The sequence below is a fragment of the Anabrus simplex genome, chromosome 2, assembly GCF_040414725.1.
Source record: "Anabrus simplex isolate iqAnaSimp1 chromosome 2, ASM4041472v1, whole genome shotgun sequence".
Lineage (NCBI taxonomy): Eukaryota > Metazoa > Arthropoda > Insecta > Orthoptera > Tettigoniidae > Anabrus > Anabrus simplex.
The window spans coordinates 1133295266-1133315009 of NC_090266.1; the positions used below are offsets into that span (position 1 = coordinate 1133295266).

The 19744-nt window shown below is 39.4% G+C and overlaps 1 protein-coding gene across 1 annotated transcript in view; it reads left to right on the forward strand.

Moving 5' to 3' along the window:
- Positions 1–19744, forward strand: part of Apoltp (Apolipoprotein lipid transfer particle) — a 668275-nt gene that overhangs the window by 442510 nt on the left and 206021 nt on the right. The window contains exon 47 of the mRNA XM_067142082.2: positions 16613–16846. Coding sequence (XP_066998183.2) covers positions 16613–16846 — 234 coding nt within the window. The remainder of the gene's footprint in view (positions 1–16612; positions 16847–19744) is intronic.

Here is a 19744-nt window from a genome sequence, read left to right on the forward strand (position 1 = left end):
GAACCACATTATGCTCACCGGGCTTCCGGTGCCGTTGGGATTTTTGTCTGTTCTGATACCTACAGCGAAGAGGTTCCATTAAGAACTCCACTGGAGGCTGTAACTGTTCGCGTTCCGCTGCCTGTCATAGCAACAGTGTGTAATATTTATTTTCCACCAGGCCAGCCTCTTAACATAAATGATGTCACTGATCTTATAGATCAGCTTCCACCTCCCTTCCTCTTATTGTACGATTTTAATGCCCATCACCCCATGTGGGGCTCTGAGATCCCTTGCCCCCGGGGAAGCGAGCTGGAAAAATTAGTAACAGAGCTGGATTTATGTATTTTGAACACAGGGGAACCAACTCACTTTAGTGTATGTTACAGCACATATTCTCACATAGACATAAGTATATGCAGCCGAACATTGGTTCCGCTGTTTCGGTGGAATACACACGATGATCTTTGTGACAGTGACCATTTTCCCAACATCCTTACCTTGATGAAACCCCCTCGATGGATTCTTAAACATGCTGATTGGCTAAAGTTCACATCCTTAGCTGTCTTTAGTGCCGATACCACGCGGACCATAGACGGCGAAATAACTTATATAACACAAGTTATACTTGCTGCTGCTGAGGAGTCCATTCCTTCCTTCTCAGGGCCTCCTCACCGAAAACTCATTCCTTGGTGGAAGGAAGAAATTGCAGCAGCTATCAAAGAATGCCATCAAGCCCATAAATGTTATCGTAGGCAGCCTACTGTTGCCAACATTTAAGAAATTCCACGCTAAAGCGCAAGTTCTTATTCGCCAAAGTAAGAAAGCTTCATGGGAGAGAGATGTGTTGTCTGTGACGTCACATACTCCATCATCTCAAGTGTGGACTAAACTTCAATGTAATTCGGGTATCCAGGGATCATCTTCTGTACCAGGAATTTCCATTGCAGACAGAGTCGTCACTGAACCACTCTTGATTGCTAACCATCTAGCTAGTCATTTTGCGGATGTATCTGGCTCCGGGAATTACCATCGTGATTTCCTTGCTCTGAAGCGGGAGGCAGAATGTCATCACTTTAGTTTTGCCACTCAAGCTTCAGAGGACTACAACGTGCCCCTTTCGAAGTGGGAGCTCCACAGCGCCTTAGTGCTTTGCAAGGACACATCCCCTGGAGCAGACAACATCCATAACCAGATGTTGAAACACCTTAGTGATGATAGTCTACTATATCTCTTTCATGTGCTCAACTGAATCTGGATAGAGGGTGATTTTCTGTCTCAGTGGCTAGAGGGCATATTCATTCCTGTCCTCAAGCCTGACAAAGATCCTAAGTATGCAGGAAGTTACAGACTGATTTGTCTTACAAACTGCGTGTGTAAGCTATTTGAGAGGATGGCAAATCGCCGACTTGTGTGGTGTCTGGAGAAACAAGGACTCTTTTCCGAGTACCAGTGCAGTTTTCGAGCCGCTCGATCGACCACTGACCGCTTGGTACGCTTGGAGAGCTCTATCCAGGATGCATTTCTCTGCAAACAGCAATTGGTAGCTGTCTTCTTTGACTTAGAGAAGGCCTATGACACCACATGGCAATATGGTATCCTTTCAGTCCTGCATCAATGGAGATTCCGAGGTATTTTGCCGGTCTTTATTGTAAATTTTTGTCGCTCCGTCTATTCCGTGTCTGAGTAGGGAGGACATGTTCGCAATACCACGTTCAGGAAAATGGAGTCCCACAGGGATCAGTTCTTAGTGTCACTCTGTTCGCGATTGCCATAAACGGTATTGTCGCTGTTGCTGGTTCAGCAGTAATACCGTCGCTATATGTTGACGATTTTGCTCTGTACTATAGTTTGTGTAATATGGCAGTCGCAGAGCGACAGTTACAGTAAGGCAAGCTATTAGGAGAGTGGAGCAGTTGACCTTAGAACATGGCTTTTGGTTTTCCACCACAAAGACTTCTGTTGTCCACTTTTGTCGTCAACGTACTCTTCACCCTCCTCCTGCACTTTATCTAGGAAATGTCGCTCTTCCCATAGTTGACACTTACCGATTTCTTGGGCTCTTTTTTGATAGTAAATTATCGTGGGAGCCACTCGTGCGGCAGTTAAAAGTGCAATGCATTAGGGCGCTGAATATCGTGAAGTTTCTTAGCAGCACTAATTGGGGTGCTGACCGCACGGTGCTAATACGATTCTACAGGGCATGTATTTTATCCCGGCTAGACTACGGCAGTGCAGCATATGGCTCAGCAAGACCCTGCGTCCTTGCGAAGCTGAACAGCATCCACCACAGCGGGGTGAGGTTGACGACGGGAATTTTTCGTACAAGCCCCGTCGCTAGCCTGCTTGCTAAGTCTGGTGTGCCGCCATTACACCTGAGGCGCCAACAAATGCTTCTTTTATATGCTGCAAATTTGCGACAGATGCCACTTCATCCAAGCTATCCTTGCGTATTCAACAATGGCAACAGTTTGCTGTATGCTGCTTTTCCTTGAGCGACGCGGCCGGTTGGAATACGCTTGGATAGGAGTCACAGATTGTTTCACGTACCTTTGGTTCCTTGCCTTGTCAGACAACCAAGTGGGGTACCTCCGTGGGTAGTATGATGTCCTGAAATAATCCTGGATCTGCACACTGGCCCGAAGGAAGAAACGGACCCTTCGATTTATTGGAGGTTCTTTCTGTCCGTTGTTGGCTGGTATCCTGGTTCAGTCATTGTTTACACGGATGGCTCGAGAACAGACACTAAAGTGGCCTGTACGTTCGTTGTCAACACTGATGGGTTTCATTTTGCTCTCTCAGAAACCTGTAGTGTGTACACAGCAGAGCTCTATGCTATCTGTGAAGCTCTGTGGTACGCCCTGTCTGATGAACGCCGACACTTTCTTGTGTGTACTGACTCCTTGAGTTCGCTACAGTCTATTGATACCTGTTTCCCTCAGCACCCTCTGGTGCAGCGGATCCAGGACCTGCTGGCCGAGTGTTTTGATGCCGTCACCAGGGTCACGTTTTTGTGGCTCCCAAGCCACATGGGTGTAGAGGGAAACTAGTTAGCAGATAAGGCTGCCAAGGAGGCAGAAACACTGTCCCCGTTGCCTTACAAAGGTCCAGCAAGTGATATTTGCTCTCAGCTGAGACATCTGGTTATGTCCCATTGAGAGATGGAGTGGCAGGCCACTCCTCTTTCAAATAAGCTGAGAGCAGTAAAAGGTACAACGAAGGTATGGAGGACTTCCCTTTGGGCTTCTCGGAGGGAAGCAGTGGTATTTTGTCGTCTTCGGATCGGCCACGGTATCCTGACGCACTCCCATTTATTGAAAGGAGAACCCCATCCGGTGTGTACTTGCGGCGATCATCTTACCGTGGTACACATCCTTACGGAGTGAGTGCACCTGGTCGATCTGCGCCCTAGTCTAAAACACCCCTGTACCATCTCCTTCAACCTGCGCGATGACTAGCAGTCTGCAGACCTCGTCATCGGTATTATTAGGGACAGTGGTCTTTATTCTCATGTTTAATATTGTTCTTGTCTTAGTGTATTTTTTGTCCACTGTGCTTTTATCCCATTGACTCTATTTTACACTGACTGACAGCAAATGCAACACCAAGGAGGAGTGGTTCGAAAGGGATGAAAGTTGGGGAAAAAACAGAGTCGGCACGGAAGAATAATTGATGTTTATTTCAAACCGATATGGAAGTTACACAATGCGCACGGCATCGACTTAGTAGGATGTAGGACCACCGCGAGCGGCGATGCACGCAGAAACACGTCGAGGTACAGAGTCAATAAGAGTGCGGATGGTGTCCTGAGGGATGGTTCTCCATTCTCTGTCAACCATTTGCCACAGTTGGTCGCACGTACGAGGCTGGGGCAGAGTTTGCAAACGGCGTCCAATGAGATCCCACATGTGTTCGATTGGTGAGAGATCCGGAGAGTACGCTGGCCACGGAAGCATCTGTACACCTCGTAGAGCCTGCTGGGAGATGCGAGCAGTGTGTGGGCGGGCATTATCCTGCTGAAACAGAGCATTGGGCAGCCCCTAAAGGTACGGGAGTGCCACCGGCCGCAGCACATGCTGCACGTAGCGGTGGGCATTTAACGTGCCTTGAATACGCACTAGAGGTGACGTGAAATCATACGCAATAGCGCCCAAAACTATGATGCCACGTTGTCTAGCGGTAGGGCGCTCCACAGTTACTGCCGGATTTGACCTTTCTCCACGCCGACGCCACACTCGTCTGCGGTGACTATCACTGACAGAACAGAAGCGTGACTCATCGGAGAACACGACGTTCCGCCATTCCCTCATCCAAGTCGCTCTAGCCCGGCACCATGCCAGGCGTGCACGTCTATGCTGTGTAGTCAATGGTAGTCTTCTGAGCGGACGCCGGGAGTGCAGGCCTCCTTCAACCAATCGACGGGAAATTGTTCTGGTCGATATTGGAACAGCCAGGGTGTCTTGCACATGCTGAAGAATGGCAGTTGACGTGGCGTGCGGGGCTGCCACCGCTTGGCGGTGGATGCACCGATCCTCGCGTGCTGACGTCACTCGGGCTGTGCCTGGACCCCTCGCACGTGCCACATGTCCCTGCGCCAACCATCTTCGCCACAGGCGCTGCACCCAGGACACATCCCTATGGGTATCGGCTGCGATTTGACGAAGCGACCAACCTGCCCTTCTCAGCCCGATCACCATACCCCTCGTAAAGTCGTCTGTCTGCTGGAAATGCCTCCGTTGACGGCGGCCTGGCATTCTTAGCTATACACGTGTCCTGTGGCACACGACAACACGTTCTACAATGACTGTCGGCTGAGAAATCACGGTACGAAGTGGGCCATTCGCCAACGCCGTGTCCCTTTTATCGTTCGCTACGTGCGCAGCACAGCGGCGCATTTCACATCATGAGCATACCTCAGTGACGTCAGTCTACCCTGCAATTGGCATAAAGTTCTGACCACTCCTTCTTGGTGTTGCATTTGCTCTGTCAGTCAGTGTATTTCGTGTTGCATATTTTAAAATGTTATTTTAACTCATAACCTGAATTATATGTATATATATATATATATCTGACTGCCCAGGGAATGCCTTTTTCCATTATCACCTCTATTCTCTATCCTTTTATAAGAAATAAGGCATTGCGAATTAGATCCACTGATTGTTTTATTCTCATAATCATTTTTTTCATCACAATTTCTTTTAAACTCTAGTCAGTGGATGCATTTTAATCTTTTAAAATTTTAATTTTTTTATTTATCATCTCATGTCGTCCATCACGTACTATTAGGGGCCGATGACCTTCGATGTTCAGCCCCTTTAAACAACAAGCATCATCATCATCATCATTTAACACAAAGTTCACACCAAAGTGTCAGTTGCAATTTAGAGTTTTTTAAATTTGGATGGTACCAAAGATGTTCCACTGAGCTTCCACAAGGATCATATCATCATCCACAAGATTAAATGTGCTACGTAGAGAAGTGGAGGTAAAATACTCAAACATATCCCAGAAGAAAGTGTACCAACATAGGATGCCCCAAAAATACAGAAGTCTCACATAGAAAATCAACCATGCCCGCTTGTTACAACAACAATAATCATCATCAGCATGACAACCCTAAAACAAAAACAAATGAATCACGAACTCCAGAACAATACCCAACAATCTGGAAAACTCCACATATCAAAACAATAGACAATCTAGCAGATCCCATTACACCAGAAGAATCACAAAGTTAATTAAAATAAATGAAAATGGGCAACAGAAAATTTACGTATTTTATGGGATCCGATTATTTAAAAAAACTTCTTGCAGAAACCCTAGTGATAGTCAAACCGCCTCTAACACCTTTTTCAGAAAACAAGGTTTTACCCATTGATACAACACCACATCATAATAATAATAATAACAATAACGTAATTAACTAAACCCCATAGACAGGGAAGTATTATAACAATAAAACATAATCGGTGAGAATTACTCAAACCCAAAAAACAATATAAGAAGCCAACCAATTTCAATTTAAGAAAGAAAAATTACAAGCGTAGAACAGGGACGTGATTTTCAGAAATGTTACATGAAGTAAGCCAGTTGATGTGTGTCCACGTGACAACTGATGTAGTTACCCAAAAGATATTTTCAAAGTTTCATGATGAGTAGGCCAAGATGATAATACAGGAAATCAACTTACAAATCTTGAAGTCAGGTGAAATAATCCAATCAGCAGGACATATCATCAATTGGATTCAGGAGGTCAGTTAGATTGCATAGCCATAGATCTTTCCAAAGCCTTTTATAGAGTGGAACATGGAATATTATTAAAGAAATTGGAGGGAATAGGATTGGACGTAAGGGTTACACGTTGGATAAAAACATTTCTAAATTCAAGGGTTCAGAAAGTCAAAGTAGGAAATAATGTATCGCAGGAAGAGAAAGTTTGGAAGGGAATTGCACAGGGTAGTAGAATTGGTCCGTTACTTTTCTTAATATACGCAAATGATTTAGGGAACAATATAACATCAAAAATAAGATTGTATGCAGATGACATAATTGTTTATAGGGAAATAAATAACATTGAGGATTGTTCAGAATTACAAAGGGACCTTGAAAGTATCCAACAATGGGTTGAAGAAAATAATATGAAGGTTAATGGAGGCAAATCAACTGTTACAACTTTTACAAACAGGAGCTTTAAAACTGAATTTGAATATACTTTGGATGAGGTAGTTATTCCAAAAGATGACAAGTGCAAATACTTAGGTGTGAGATTTGAAAGTAATTTGCACTGGAAGGGTCATGTTGATGACATTGTTGGGAAAGCATACAGATCATTACATGTCATAATGAGGCTACTTAAAGGATGCAGTAAAGAATTAAAAGAAAAAATTACTTAAGTATGGTTCATCCATTATTGGAATATGCAAACACTGTTTGGGATCCTCACCAAGAATACTTAATAAAAGAAATAGATAGTGTGCAGAGGAAAGCAGCATGATTTGTAACAGGGGATTTCAGGAGAAAGAGTAGTGTATCAGAAATGTTAAAGGAACTTGGGTGGGAAACTTTAAGTAAGAGAAGGGAGAAAACTAGACTTATAGGATTATATAGAGCCTATACAAGAAAAGAAGCATGGGGAGATATCCGTGAGAGGCTTCAGTTGGGAAATAATTATATCGGCAGGACTGACCACAAATATAAAATTAGAAGGAATTTTAGCAGAGGCAATTGGGGTAAATTTTCATTCATTGGGAAGGGTGTGAAGGAGTGGAACAGTTTACCAGGGGTAGTGTTTGATCCTTTTCCAAAATCTGTACAGAAATTCAAGAAGAGAATAAACAGCAACAGAGAAAATAAATGAAGTGTTAGAGGGCATTCAACCAGTGCAGGTTATTGTAAATAAAAAATGTGTGTGAATAAATTAATTCCATTCCATGGTCTAAGGAGTTTGGACAGCCAAAGTAGCGGACTGCCTGTAGAGGTGAAGTACAGTGGGGACTTTGAGGGACCTGCGACTGCTACGTCAGCTGTGAAGGCCCTTCAGGAACTCTGAAAAGTGGTGGCAAAAGGGGCTCTGGTTAAGACGCAGCAGGTTGTTATGCTACTTAGGTTCCAGAATGGGTAAAAAAAAAAAAAAAATAATAAGTAAATGGAAATGCAATGTAAAGTTTAATCTTATACCAGTTGTATAGTATCATTTGAAGTAATTCCACATACTGTATATCAGTTGACTATATTTGTAAGTAGTACAGGAGATATTATAAGTAGAATTTTGTAAACAATATAAATTTATTAAGGATAAGCTGTGTGTTTAATAGAAAAAATTGTTAGCGTAAATTGTATAATATTGTATTATAGGAAAATGTTCTTCTCTTGTGAATTTAATATTTAGTGCTTGACAATAATGCATTTTAGTGTACCATTTGCCACCAAGGTAGACACCTCATTTGAAAATAAAGAGATTTTGATTTGATTTGATTTGAAAGTTGTGTAAAATAATAATCACTGCACTACAACATACTGATCATGAAAGCGTCGGTCTTGGAAAATTAAAAAGAAAAACATTATAGTAGAAATAACAAGGACGACGACGACTAGAACAGTTTTAGGGTGGCCCTACTTAAAGCTTTTCATCCAGGATCCATGTTGGCAGGGAAGGCCTCTATCAGATGCCGATACATCACACAACACTCCTCCATGACGACAAAACTCATAATGGGTGACAATCTCTTGCTATCTCACTAAATTTACAAAAGGAGTATTTTTATTATCCCACCTATTCAATACAATTGATTCCATGGTTATGTGGTTAAATAAAAATGGAAATTACTAAATTTAAAGGGACATGTTTCGCCCTTCTTTTATTGGGCATCATCAGCCTTATTTATTCTTAAAACAAGCATTGGTCGGAGGACATTTTCACTTATAATTTATAAAAATTAAACTGTGTTTCTTGAAAGTAATGATACTGTGGAATAGTTGTTATAAAATAAAGATGTTAAGGCATAACATATACAACACATGCTAAAATCATTTTAAACAATTTAAAATGTTTTGTCTAAAAAGAAAATAATTTTGTGTCACATTAATTCTAAAAACAACACAAGTCCGACATTGAAGTGGATCCTCTTTGTAAGAAATTTGAACATATGCGTTCCTTGGGGGTTAGATATCAAACCCAAGACTTCAATAGACAAGAATGCTATGACAGTACACACAAGCTGAGGTTGAATTCTGTTTTTTATGAAAAACACAGGAGCTAAAAAAATTTGGCCAGAAAAATGGCGAACGATTTAAAATTATCTTATTCATTTGATTAATCAAAAATTATCGTAAGATAACTAATGCAAGAAGACGTTGATATGTTGGTTGAAGTTGCTGCTGAGACGAGTATATCAGAGTATTTGACAGGTTTGTTTGACAGTCTCGTGAATGTGTGGTCCCTCTAGAAAATGTAGAACACCGTGGAAAAGTACGTGGTTATATCATTCGCTGTAAACTATCTCTGTCTTAATGAATCAGCAGCGTTAGTCTGTCTTTTTTTTTTAATTATCGTAATATAACTAATGCAAGAAGACATTGATATGTTGGTTGAAGTCGCTGCTGTGATGAGTATATCAGAGTGTTTGACAGGTTTGTTTGACAGTCTCATGAAAGTGTAGTCCCTTTAGAAGGTGCAGAACACCGTGGAAAAGAATGTGCTTATACTGTAATGAAACAAAAAAGGAGCTTGACGGTGTGTGTTTAAATCGTATATGAGTCCCTAAGTATTATGTGTTATGTAAAACAGGTACCTACTCATTCGCCGTAAACTATGTCCGTCTTAATGTATCAGCAGTGTTTGTCTGTCTGGAGTTCCTACTCTTCGTGTTGTATCGATGTGGTAGAGGTGGTGGGGAATGCTGAGGGGAAGTGGAGGTAGGCGGAGCTTTGCATGCCAATGTTAATGTGGGAGGGGGGTTGTTTGGAGGGGCAAGAGTAGGCTTAGTATTTGGTGAGATAAGGGGAGTTTTTAATTCAAAGGATTTAAATATTCATGGGACTCTATTCTGGTTTGCGTTGACCGTTTTTAATAACTGTGCTGTATAAGAGCTGCAGTGTCCGAGTGGTTTTAATAACTTAGGCGTTAAAGTATATAAGGGACTTCTGACTTCCGTATCATCGTTAAAGTTTCAATCTTTATTATATGTTTTGTCCAGAAAAATATATATATTCTCTAATTCATTTAAGAGTTTACCTTCGCTTGTATTCTTGATTATTATGAGATCCTTCTCAATTGAATTGAAACGGTGACCAGTTTCCTTCAGATGCGTGCTCATTGCCGAATATTTATTGTGTTTTTCTGCACTGAAGTGTTCCATGTACCTTATATAGAAGCTTCGTCCAGTCTGTCCAACATATGGAATTCCACACTGAAAACATGTTAATCTGTAGACTCCTGAACCTGAATATTTATTGTTATTATTGTTGACATTATTATAATTAAAGAATATATTTTGAGTAGTGTTGGTTGTTCTAAAGGCCATGTTCATATTACATTTGTTGAAAGTGTTGGCAATTTAGCGGACAACTGAACTACAATATGTCAAAGTGGCGTATTCAGTTCCTTTAGGTTTGTCGAGTATAAGATTTGTGGATAACTTGTTATTAATTTTATGAATTAAGTGGTTTACCATTTCGGCCTTAAAGTCATTAATTTTGGCATGGTTTCTTATGTAATTTAACTCAGTTTTTAAGCTAGTAGGGGAGAGTGGGATTCTTAATGCTCTGTATATTAAACTATGAAAAGATGCCTGTTTCTGATAACCAGGGTGTAATGAGGAATTATTTATGGTTACAGACGTATGTGTAGACTTTCTATGAATCTGGAAATTGAAGGTGTTAATGGTTCAGGTGACCTGTATGTCCGAAAAATTTAAGGAGCCTTTGTCTTCATCTTCCTTAGTGAAATTTAAGTTAGGATTAATATTATTTAAGCTTTCTGAGACGTTGCTACTATTGGTGACATTCTTATAGATTATTACAACCCTGTCATCCACCGGGCGAGTTAGCCGTGCAGTCAGTTGCACGCGGCTGTGAGCTTGCATCCAGGAGATAGTGGGTTCGAATCCCACTGTCGGCAGCCCTGAGATGGTTTTCCGTGGTTTCCCATTTTCGCACTAGGCAAATTCTGGGGCTGTATCTTAATTAAGGCCACAACCGCTTCCTTCCAACTCCTAGGCCCTTCCTATTCCATCATCGTCATAAGACCTATCTGTGCTGGTGTGACGTAAAACAACTAGAAAAAAAGTATCATTCACGTATCTCAACCACAAACTGATCACTTTGATATTAGTTCTTATTTTTGTGTGTTCAATCGAGTCATGTAAATATCAGCTAGGATGCCCGATATTGGGTCACATATAGCTAAACTGTTCTGTTTATAAATGTTCTTTTTAAAAGTGAAACAGTTGTTGTCTGAAACAAAATTTAATAGTCTCATGAACTTGTCGATCTCCATTCTACGGAGGCCACTATATTTACAGATGTTATTATAGCTGATGTTGACTCTGTCTCTGGTCTGAATATTTGGGTACATATTAATCACATCTAAAGAGCATATTGTGTGATTAGGTTGTAGATTGAACGGACATAGTTTACGGCAAATGAGTAAGTAACCGTTTTAAATACCATATAATTCTTAAGGACTCGCATACGATTTAAACACACACCGTCAAGCTCGTATTTCTTTTCATTACAGTATAACCACATTCTTTTCCACAGTGTTCTACATCTTCTAGAAGGACCCCACTTTCATGAGACTGTCAAACAAACCCGTCAAATACTCTGATTTACTAGTTTCAGCAGCGACTTCCACCAACATATCAACGTCTTCTTGCATTAGTTATCTTACGATAATTTTTGATTAATCAAAAAATGTAAAAAGAGTTTAAAAAAAGGAAGAATAAAAGACAGACTAACGCTGCTGATACATTAAGACAGAGATAGTTTACGGCGAATGATATAACCACATACTTTTCCACAGTGTTCTACATCTTCTAGAGGTACCACACTTTCACGAGACTGTCAAACAAACCTGTCAAATAGTCTGATGTACTCGTCTCAGTAGCGACTTCAACATATCAACGTCTTCTTGCATTAGTTGAAAAAAAAATGAAAACCTACAACCTGTTTTCCAGTCATTGACTGGGTCAGGGATGTAATGAATGAAGCACATATAGTATGTTAGTACGATGGGGTCGCCACTCCCAAAGTGATTTATTAATGAATGATAGATGCTATGAAATGAGAATGGAGAGTGTTGCTGGAATGAAAGATGACAGGGAAAACCGGAGTCCGGAGAAAAACCTGTCCCGCCTCCGCTTTACCCAGCACAAATCTCACATGGAGTGACCGGGATTTGAACCACGGTATCCAGCGGTGAGAGGCCGACGCGCTGCCGTCTGAGCCACGGAGGCTCTCTTCTTGCATTAGTTATCTTACGATAATTTTTGATTAATCAAATTAATAAGATAATTTTAAATCGTTTGCCATTTTTCCGGCCAGTACTTTTTAGCTCCTGTGTTTTTCATAAAAGACAGAATTCAACCCCAGCTTTTGTGTATTGACGTACCATTCTTGTCTATTGAAGTCTTGGGTTTGATATTTGACCCCCAAGCAACGCGTATGTTCAAATTTCTTACGAAGAGGATCCACTTCAGTGTCAGACTTGTGTTGTTTTTAGAATGAATATGACACAAAATTATTTTCTTTTTAGACAAACATTTTAGATTGTTTAAAGTGATTTTAGCATGTGTTGTATATGTTATGCCTTAACCTCTTTATTTTATAACAACTATTCCACAGTGTCATTACTTTCAAGAAACACAGTTTAATTTTTATAAATTATAAGTGATAATGTCCTCTGACCAATGCTTGTTTTAAGATTAAATAAGGCTGATGATGCCCAATAAATGAAGGGCGAAACATGTCCCTGTAAATTTAGTAATTTCTATGTTTATTTAACCACATAACCATGGAATCAATTGTATTGAATAGGTGGGATAATAAAATTACTCCTTTTGTAAACTTAGTGAGATGGCTGTTTTCAATATGGAACAAAGTTGAGAGTTATGGTTTGTAATCTCTTGCTAGCCACAAGCTCCAAGCTAAGCCAACATGCCGTGCTCTCATTGGTCAGAACAAATCAGAAGTTTGTCTCGCTACCGACAAGCGGCAGCACCAGACAGGAGGCAGTGCTCAACGCACAGAGGAGATATAAATTCATAAATAAAAGTGACAGAAAGTCACGGAGAAGGTAATTGCGGACAGAATAAAGGGAAAATAATTCCCAGGTGACATGAATTTCCAAGGCGGAACACCATATCGAAAATATTAATGGAAGGAGGGTAGAATAAGTTATATTAAATTTCTATAATTAACATAGTAACTTCCTTAATTTAAAATTAATTATTAAATAGATAGAGGCAGGTCATTTTTATAGTGTATCATTGGAAGTGCAATACTTTTGTGTACCCTGCTAAATGTATTACATAATAAACATAAATGAATAAAACTATAATTAGAAAGAAAAATGGGGGCACTTGTTGAAAGTGCCAAACAGTTGAGTTGTGGGCATTCTTTCTAATGCATTATTGCTTGTTTTGTTCGAGACATGAAATATTTTAGGAAATGGTCATGAAGGTCATGAAAAGTGGTTTGATCAAATCTGTAGACACCCTGTAATTTTACCCAATCAATAATTAACTGTTCCAGGTAATAATAATAATAATGTGGCAATTTTAAACAAGGTATAGACTAGCCGTAATGAATATGACCAGATAATATTTTCTCACTTCTTCACAACACTACAGCGCATGTTAACACACTATGGCTCTGGAGCCAAGCTCTGCATTTGGGAGATCCGTGAGTTCGAACCCCCACTGTCGGCTGTCCTGAGAATGGTTTTGTGTGGTTTCCCATTTTTCACTTCCAAGCAAATGCCGGAACAGTTCCTATTCCTTTCATCTCCATACCCAATTTAATTCACCATCATTCATCTCATCTTCATTAGCTCCTCAACTGAGGTTGGTGTCCAGCCATAAAAATATGCCATGTAAATTCATCCGTCCTCATCCTTGACCCCATATCAAGAAACAGGGCTAAGGGGTAGACATAGATTTCCAGTCATTGGTTTTTGTTGCTATATATTAATTTATTGGGTTCTTCTCGAGGTGGCTATGGTTCAAATCTGGATCATTGCATGTGCAGTTTATAAATTAAAATTTATGGCCCTATACTTTAGATTCTACGTAAAACTGGAGGTCCCATGGTAGTGATAATGTTAAATCATATAATTGTGCAAGCTTGTTTATTTTTTTAGTTTTTAATATGATTTATAATATATGGAATGGAATAGAAATTTTTAAGTACTTTACTGTCTCTTTAAGTCATAATTAAATGGGATTGAGTTTGGAGTGAAGTGACACTGAAGAAGGTTAAACTCTGAAACGAGTTAAAGCCGATGAGATGATGAAATGGGATTATAATGCAAGTTGACCAGCAGACATTTCTCATATCAAGGAGGTCTAATGATAAGAACATGCTTGAAGTAATATGAAGCTACTAGTCAAGATCAGAAACATTTTTCACACATTTAAAAAAAATCCAGATGAAAAATTGCCAGTTAGAGCAGATGAACTAGTACACTTCATACCTGTGCTACATCAGCATTCTGTACAACCCCAAGATATGTAGTTTGAGTTTAGGAACTCTGATTCTTATGTAACATTTCAGAATTACATCAGTGAAAGTGTGCAGATATGCAGTAAGTTGGAAGTGATTTGTTAAGACGTTAGCAAAGTAAACACATTTCATGATCACTAAATGATGATTACCTACCGAAAACTCACTTCATTTACTTATCACAGTGCCTTTTAAACATGGAAATTGACAAGCTACCCAGCTGAGCCAAAAGACCCTGATAAGTTAAATTGAGCTCCAGTAGGGTAGCCAATTCCTTTTCTGTTCCTAATCCAGCTGACGACAAGCAGTCTACTCATCTGCCATGCTGGCTGGCTGCAATGGTTGAGCACTGACCTTCTGAGCCAAGTTGGTTGATTCAGTCCCAACCCAGTCCGGCAGTATTTGAAGGTACTCAAATGCACCAGCCTTGTGTTGGAAGGTTTACCAGCATTCAAAATAACCCCTCCTGGACAAAATTCTAGCATCTCTGAGATGCATAAGACTAGGCAGGGTGACATAAAATAATAATTGTTACATTTATTATTATTATTATTATTATTATTATTATTATTATTATTATTATTATTATTATTATTATTATTATTATTATTATTATTATTATTTCTGATGATGCTTATCTTTGGATATCTTATGGGATGTTTCAACATGGGTATGCCACTGGGACCTTAAAACCCAGTCAATTGTCAGTTTGCCCTCAATACAGCATGACATGTTATTAAGTTTTTCAGTCTGTCGAAGTACAAAATATAGAACTCAGAACACTTTATCATACCTGTAAAAGAACACAATGACAGAATGATCAAAGTGAGAAGGATTAATTATCTTGAAAGCTTAGGTAAGAAAGCTAAGAAGAGTGGAATTATACACATGTAGGAAACAGACAGAGAGCTGACGTAGAAGATGATTGGGGGTTTATCCTGGGCTCCATCAGACCTCATTTGGTAAGTGTTTCACAGTTGAAGACCGTAAACATTTACCCCCATGTTTCCATCCTCTTGCTCTTAAGGATTCTGAAGTTGGACATGAACTGGGGCTCAGGGCTAAGGAAGCACTGAAACTTGAAATAAAATGATGACTCTTTCTTTCTGTGGTCTCTTGTCTTACCTCTCTCCCCCCTCACTTTACCACATAGCTGCATCTACATTTGAGCAATGGTCACCATAATTGTTATTCTCTCTTTCACTGATGAAAGCTGCAACCAAAAATTTTGAATCCGTGTTTTGTGTCTGCCTGCTGTCATTTCTTGATGGATACAGTACTTTTGCATCCATCTCTTGGCACAGGCCAGAGTAAAGTGTAGCTCCCACCGAAGTCCCAGTCAACATCCATGGCTGTGACAATATGGAAGTTGCTGGGGTATGGGTAGTGCTGAGTAATGACATTCAGAGCATGACTAGTGCATCTGAGTGTTACGAAAGGTGCTGCTCATAGGGTCAGTCGTGCTGCAATAATACTTTCTGACCCAGTGAGGAAAGCAATGGCAAACTACCTTACTCCTCATCTTGCCTAGTACGCCTCATTTAGGTGCTGCCATTGGTTTTTGGGGTTTCCTTATAACCGCATAACCTTTGGTGGTGCTATTTGAGGAGCCAACCAGCCTCTGGGCTGATGACCTGACAGACAGCGGTTTCGTGTGTACTCTGTCCATGGTAGATTGCTGCTCTCCATCTGTTCTGACCCTATGCAGGATGAGTCTCTCTTCTATGGCAAGAAGCAAGAAGGTGATAAGAAAGATTTTTAAAAAAAATCAAGATATAGTACAATTCACTACTGTAAGTGCACTACAACAGACTGTATGCTGCTAAGACAGCAAGGCCTACATCTGATGACACTAGGATAATTGTCAGTCCTTAGTGACTTTTCTAATATGCTCAATTTAAGCATAAGTGTGAATAGTGGATATGTACAAGACCTTTAACCTATTGCAATCTACAGGCGGACTGTTGTTGAGTGCATCTCTGTAACAGTGTCTACGCTGGGTTGGTTGAGAAATAATGTCACAGCAGTTGCTTGAAGTGACTTCTGTCAGTACATTAGAGGCAAAGGAACACTATGTGTGTTCTCCTCCAACTTCAATAAACCGTAATTAACAAACAGTTGTGGATATATTGGAGGAAAGACTCATCCTGTATACACTAAAACTTTATTCATCTCTGTTGATATGCCAGATGACTATAATTATGTAACTGTTCACTCCCTCAGGCACTCCAAATTTATTTTTCTGGGAACTCTAAGCTTATTAATATTTCTTTAAAGATTAAGTAATAAAGTTATATTGTTTAATAATGTGATTATATTGACCTTGGATTCCTAATGTTGTTTTAATTTGCATTGCCTATTATATGAATGCATTATTTATATATATATATATAATTTATTTTTTCCTTTGTAGAATGAAAAAGAGGAAGAGCACGTACAAATCAACTTTGCATATCCCAGGAGAAACTTCACACTTATTGGCTATTATCAGCTTGCAAATAATTCACTTTCATCAGAAATGAATTTTGAATGGGACAAACAAGTAAAGAAAAGAAGTGTCGGTGCATCTTTTGACTGGAAGAGATTGAGTACTAAACCAAACAAACAGCATGCAGTATTTTGTATCAAGCATCCATCATTTGTGAGAGTGAGTGCATTACTTTCAGAGTTGGGGAATAATTGAGTAAAAGTAATCAAATTACTTGTAATGAATACTTATCTAGTAATTTTTACTTGAAATTATTACTTTTTTACAAAATATAATTTTTATTCTTAATTTACTTCTTGGAATAAAATTGTAATTTTGTAATTTTAGTAATTGTTACATTTTAGTTTTCAATATATATTGCATGGAAGAAGAAACAGGAAGAAATTCAGTGATGATGAATGTAACTTTCAGGTCTGCTCCAGCAGAAACAGTATCATTACCAGTGCTGGATGAGGTACAGTTGAACAATCAAAAATTGATGCATGAACAATTTTAAAGTCCTATCGTTCTCAGGAGATATGGTACAGTCGCAACAAAAAATGCAACTCATTTATTGTTAAACGACATGTTTTAATGAAATGGAACTGTCCACACATTAGTATAACGTAAAAGAATACAATGAAGTGGATGAGAAACATCCATAAGTGAAATGAGGGACATGCCTGGCAGGTGAAGCTCAATGTAAAGCCTCTCACAGCATGATAGTGTTAATGTAAGGGAAAAGTCCTTTGTTGTCAACCAAGAAATCCGGGGTTCGAATACTGGAATCACCAATTTATTTATTTTATTATTTTACTGGACTCCGTTACTCTGGTATGTAACTGCACCATACTAACAGTCTGTGCATTCCCACTCCGAATGCATGCAATGAGCACATAGTTTATTATCACTGGCCCCTTTGACGTACTGTTATAGAGGTCGAAATATGCTGTGTGCTTGCACAGTCGGGCATAACCTTACAATATTAAGTGTGTTCTTGCGAGTGCCAGTAGCTCCGAGGAAGCGTACCTGCCTATCAAGGTGAGAACCAGGGTTCAGGTCTTACTCTACGCATTACTTATTTTTTAAACTTTTAAAGTGTTGCATTAAACAAATACATTGTATTTCCATTCGTTGCAAAATCTTTTTTTCTTTATGTCGCTCCGACACAGATAGGTCTTATGGTGACAATGGGATAGGAAAGGCCTAGGAATGGGTAGGAAGCAGCTGTGGCCTTAATTAAGGTACAGCCCCAGCATTTGCCTGGTGTGAAAATGGGAAACCACGGAAAACCATCATCAGGGCTGCCGACAGTGGGGTTCGAACCTGTAACATTGGTTTCGAAAGTACACAAACATGAATTAATAGAATAATAATAATACCACAGAATGCTTGTTGTTTTAAGGGGCCTAACATCGAAGGTCATCGGCCCATACCACAGAATAATAAATAATAATAATGTTGAATATTGACGTAGAATGTGAGTAAAGAAATAGTTGTAAATAAAAATAGACACTCAATAATATGAATAAGGAAATAGTAAAGTGATGCAGTGGCGGTGAATTCACATCAGAACATGGAAACGTGACGAGTATCTTTCGATACGCAATATTAAATCAAATACAAGGGAACACTTACAGGCCTATAAATGACAACTAAGAGAGGAGAGTGGAGCATGCGGGAGCCCTATGAGGTCCATGGGAACGTATGGCATTATGGGGGAGAAAAGACTTACAAGAAATACGCTCTAGCTCAACTATATTAAAATTTTTAAAGTTTTGCAAGAAGTAAGTTAAATTACATAGCAACAGATGCTTATGCACAAATGAAGGGTGTTTAAAGGACCTTAACAACATACAGTTCTGCGACACGGAATCAAGACATACTTAAGTAACTTAGAGAAAATTTGATTTAACATAGGAGGTGATGCTACATTGCAATGTATAGTTTAAAACAAAAGTATTTAATAGATGAAAGGATTAAAACTACGGCAACAGGAACCTAGGGTAAACTCGGACACATTAAATTTAAAACTTTGAAAATGACATTAAGCAAAGAAATAGCGAAACGCAAAAAGAATAAAATTAAATCAAACAAAATTAGAAAACATAGAGAATGACATAAAATTTACACTGAAATAACACTTACCAATAAGACTGAAGTTCCTGAGGGAAAGCCCCAAGCGCGAGCTAGGGCGGTCGGATGTAAATGACGCTGAGCACACGCATCATTTTTCCGAAGCTGGCAGAAGACCGGAAATAGCCCGATCACAATTAACCAATAAGAAACAATTTCCACTAGGTTCCCTATCTTTTCGCCAATAGGAAATCTCATTATTCTAGCGAATGAAATTGCATGACCATATATGGTCATATTAAGATAGTTAGCAACTTCTCAAGATTTCCTATTGAGACACAAATTTCAGCAGCAATAACTGCACATGCGGTATAGGATGTTTCACAACTAAAGCACCTTTACATTTTCATCAGATTACAATTTTGACAGAGAATTACAAAAATTAATTTTCAAATAATTCTGCAAGAAATTCTTCAAGTAAAATGTCCCAAGTGTCTTTTTACGTGACATTAATTTAAATTATCAATTACATAAAATTTACATACAAAAAAAAAACTTCACCACAATTCTCGTATGTTGCAATGTTCATTTACAGTTCCATATTATCTTGATGTTTCCCAAAAAAATATTATTACAATTTAAAAATATTCCAGCAGAGTTCCCCGTCTCATCAGATATTACATTCTCCTGTTCCCAACGTCGAGCTCCGCTCGACAAAAAGGAGATTTAAATAATAACAAATTTAAATGAAGTTAAAGGGAGGTTTAAACGGAGATTTGAAGATTCTCGCAACGCCACAATTGCACCACACCACAATTTTTTTTCTTCGTTATCTTCAGGAACATCTATACAGGCAAAAACAAGTAGAACGTTGGTATCGCTGTCAAATGAAGGCGCTGTCTGCGGCCGTTGCCAATGTCTCCATCCATATTACAGTCCCACCATTGCTCTCTTACAGCCTCAGCACAGCCCACCAGCTTAGTGAATGGGCCCAAAATAGGC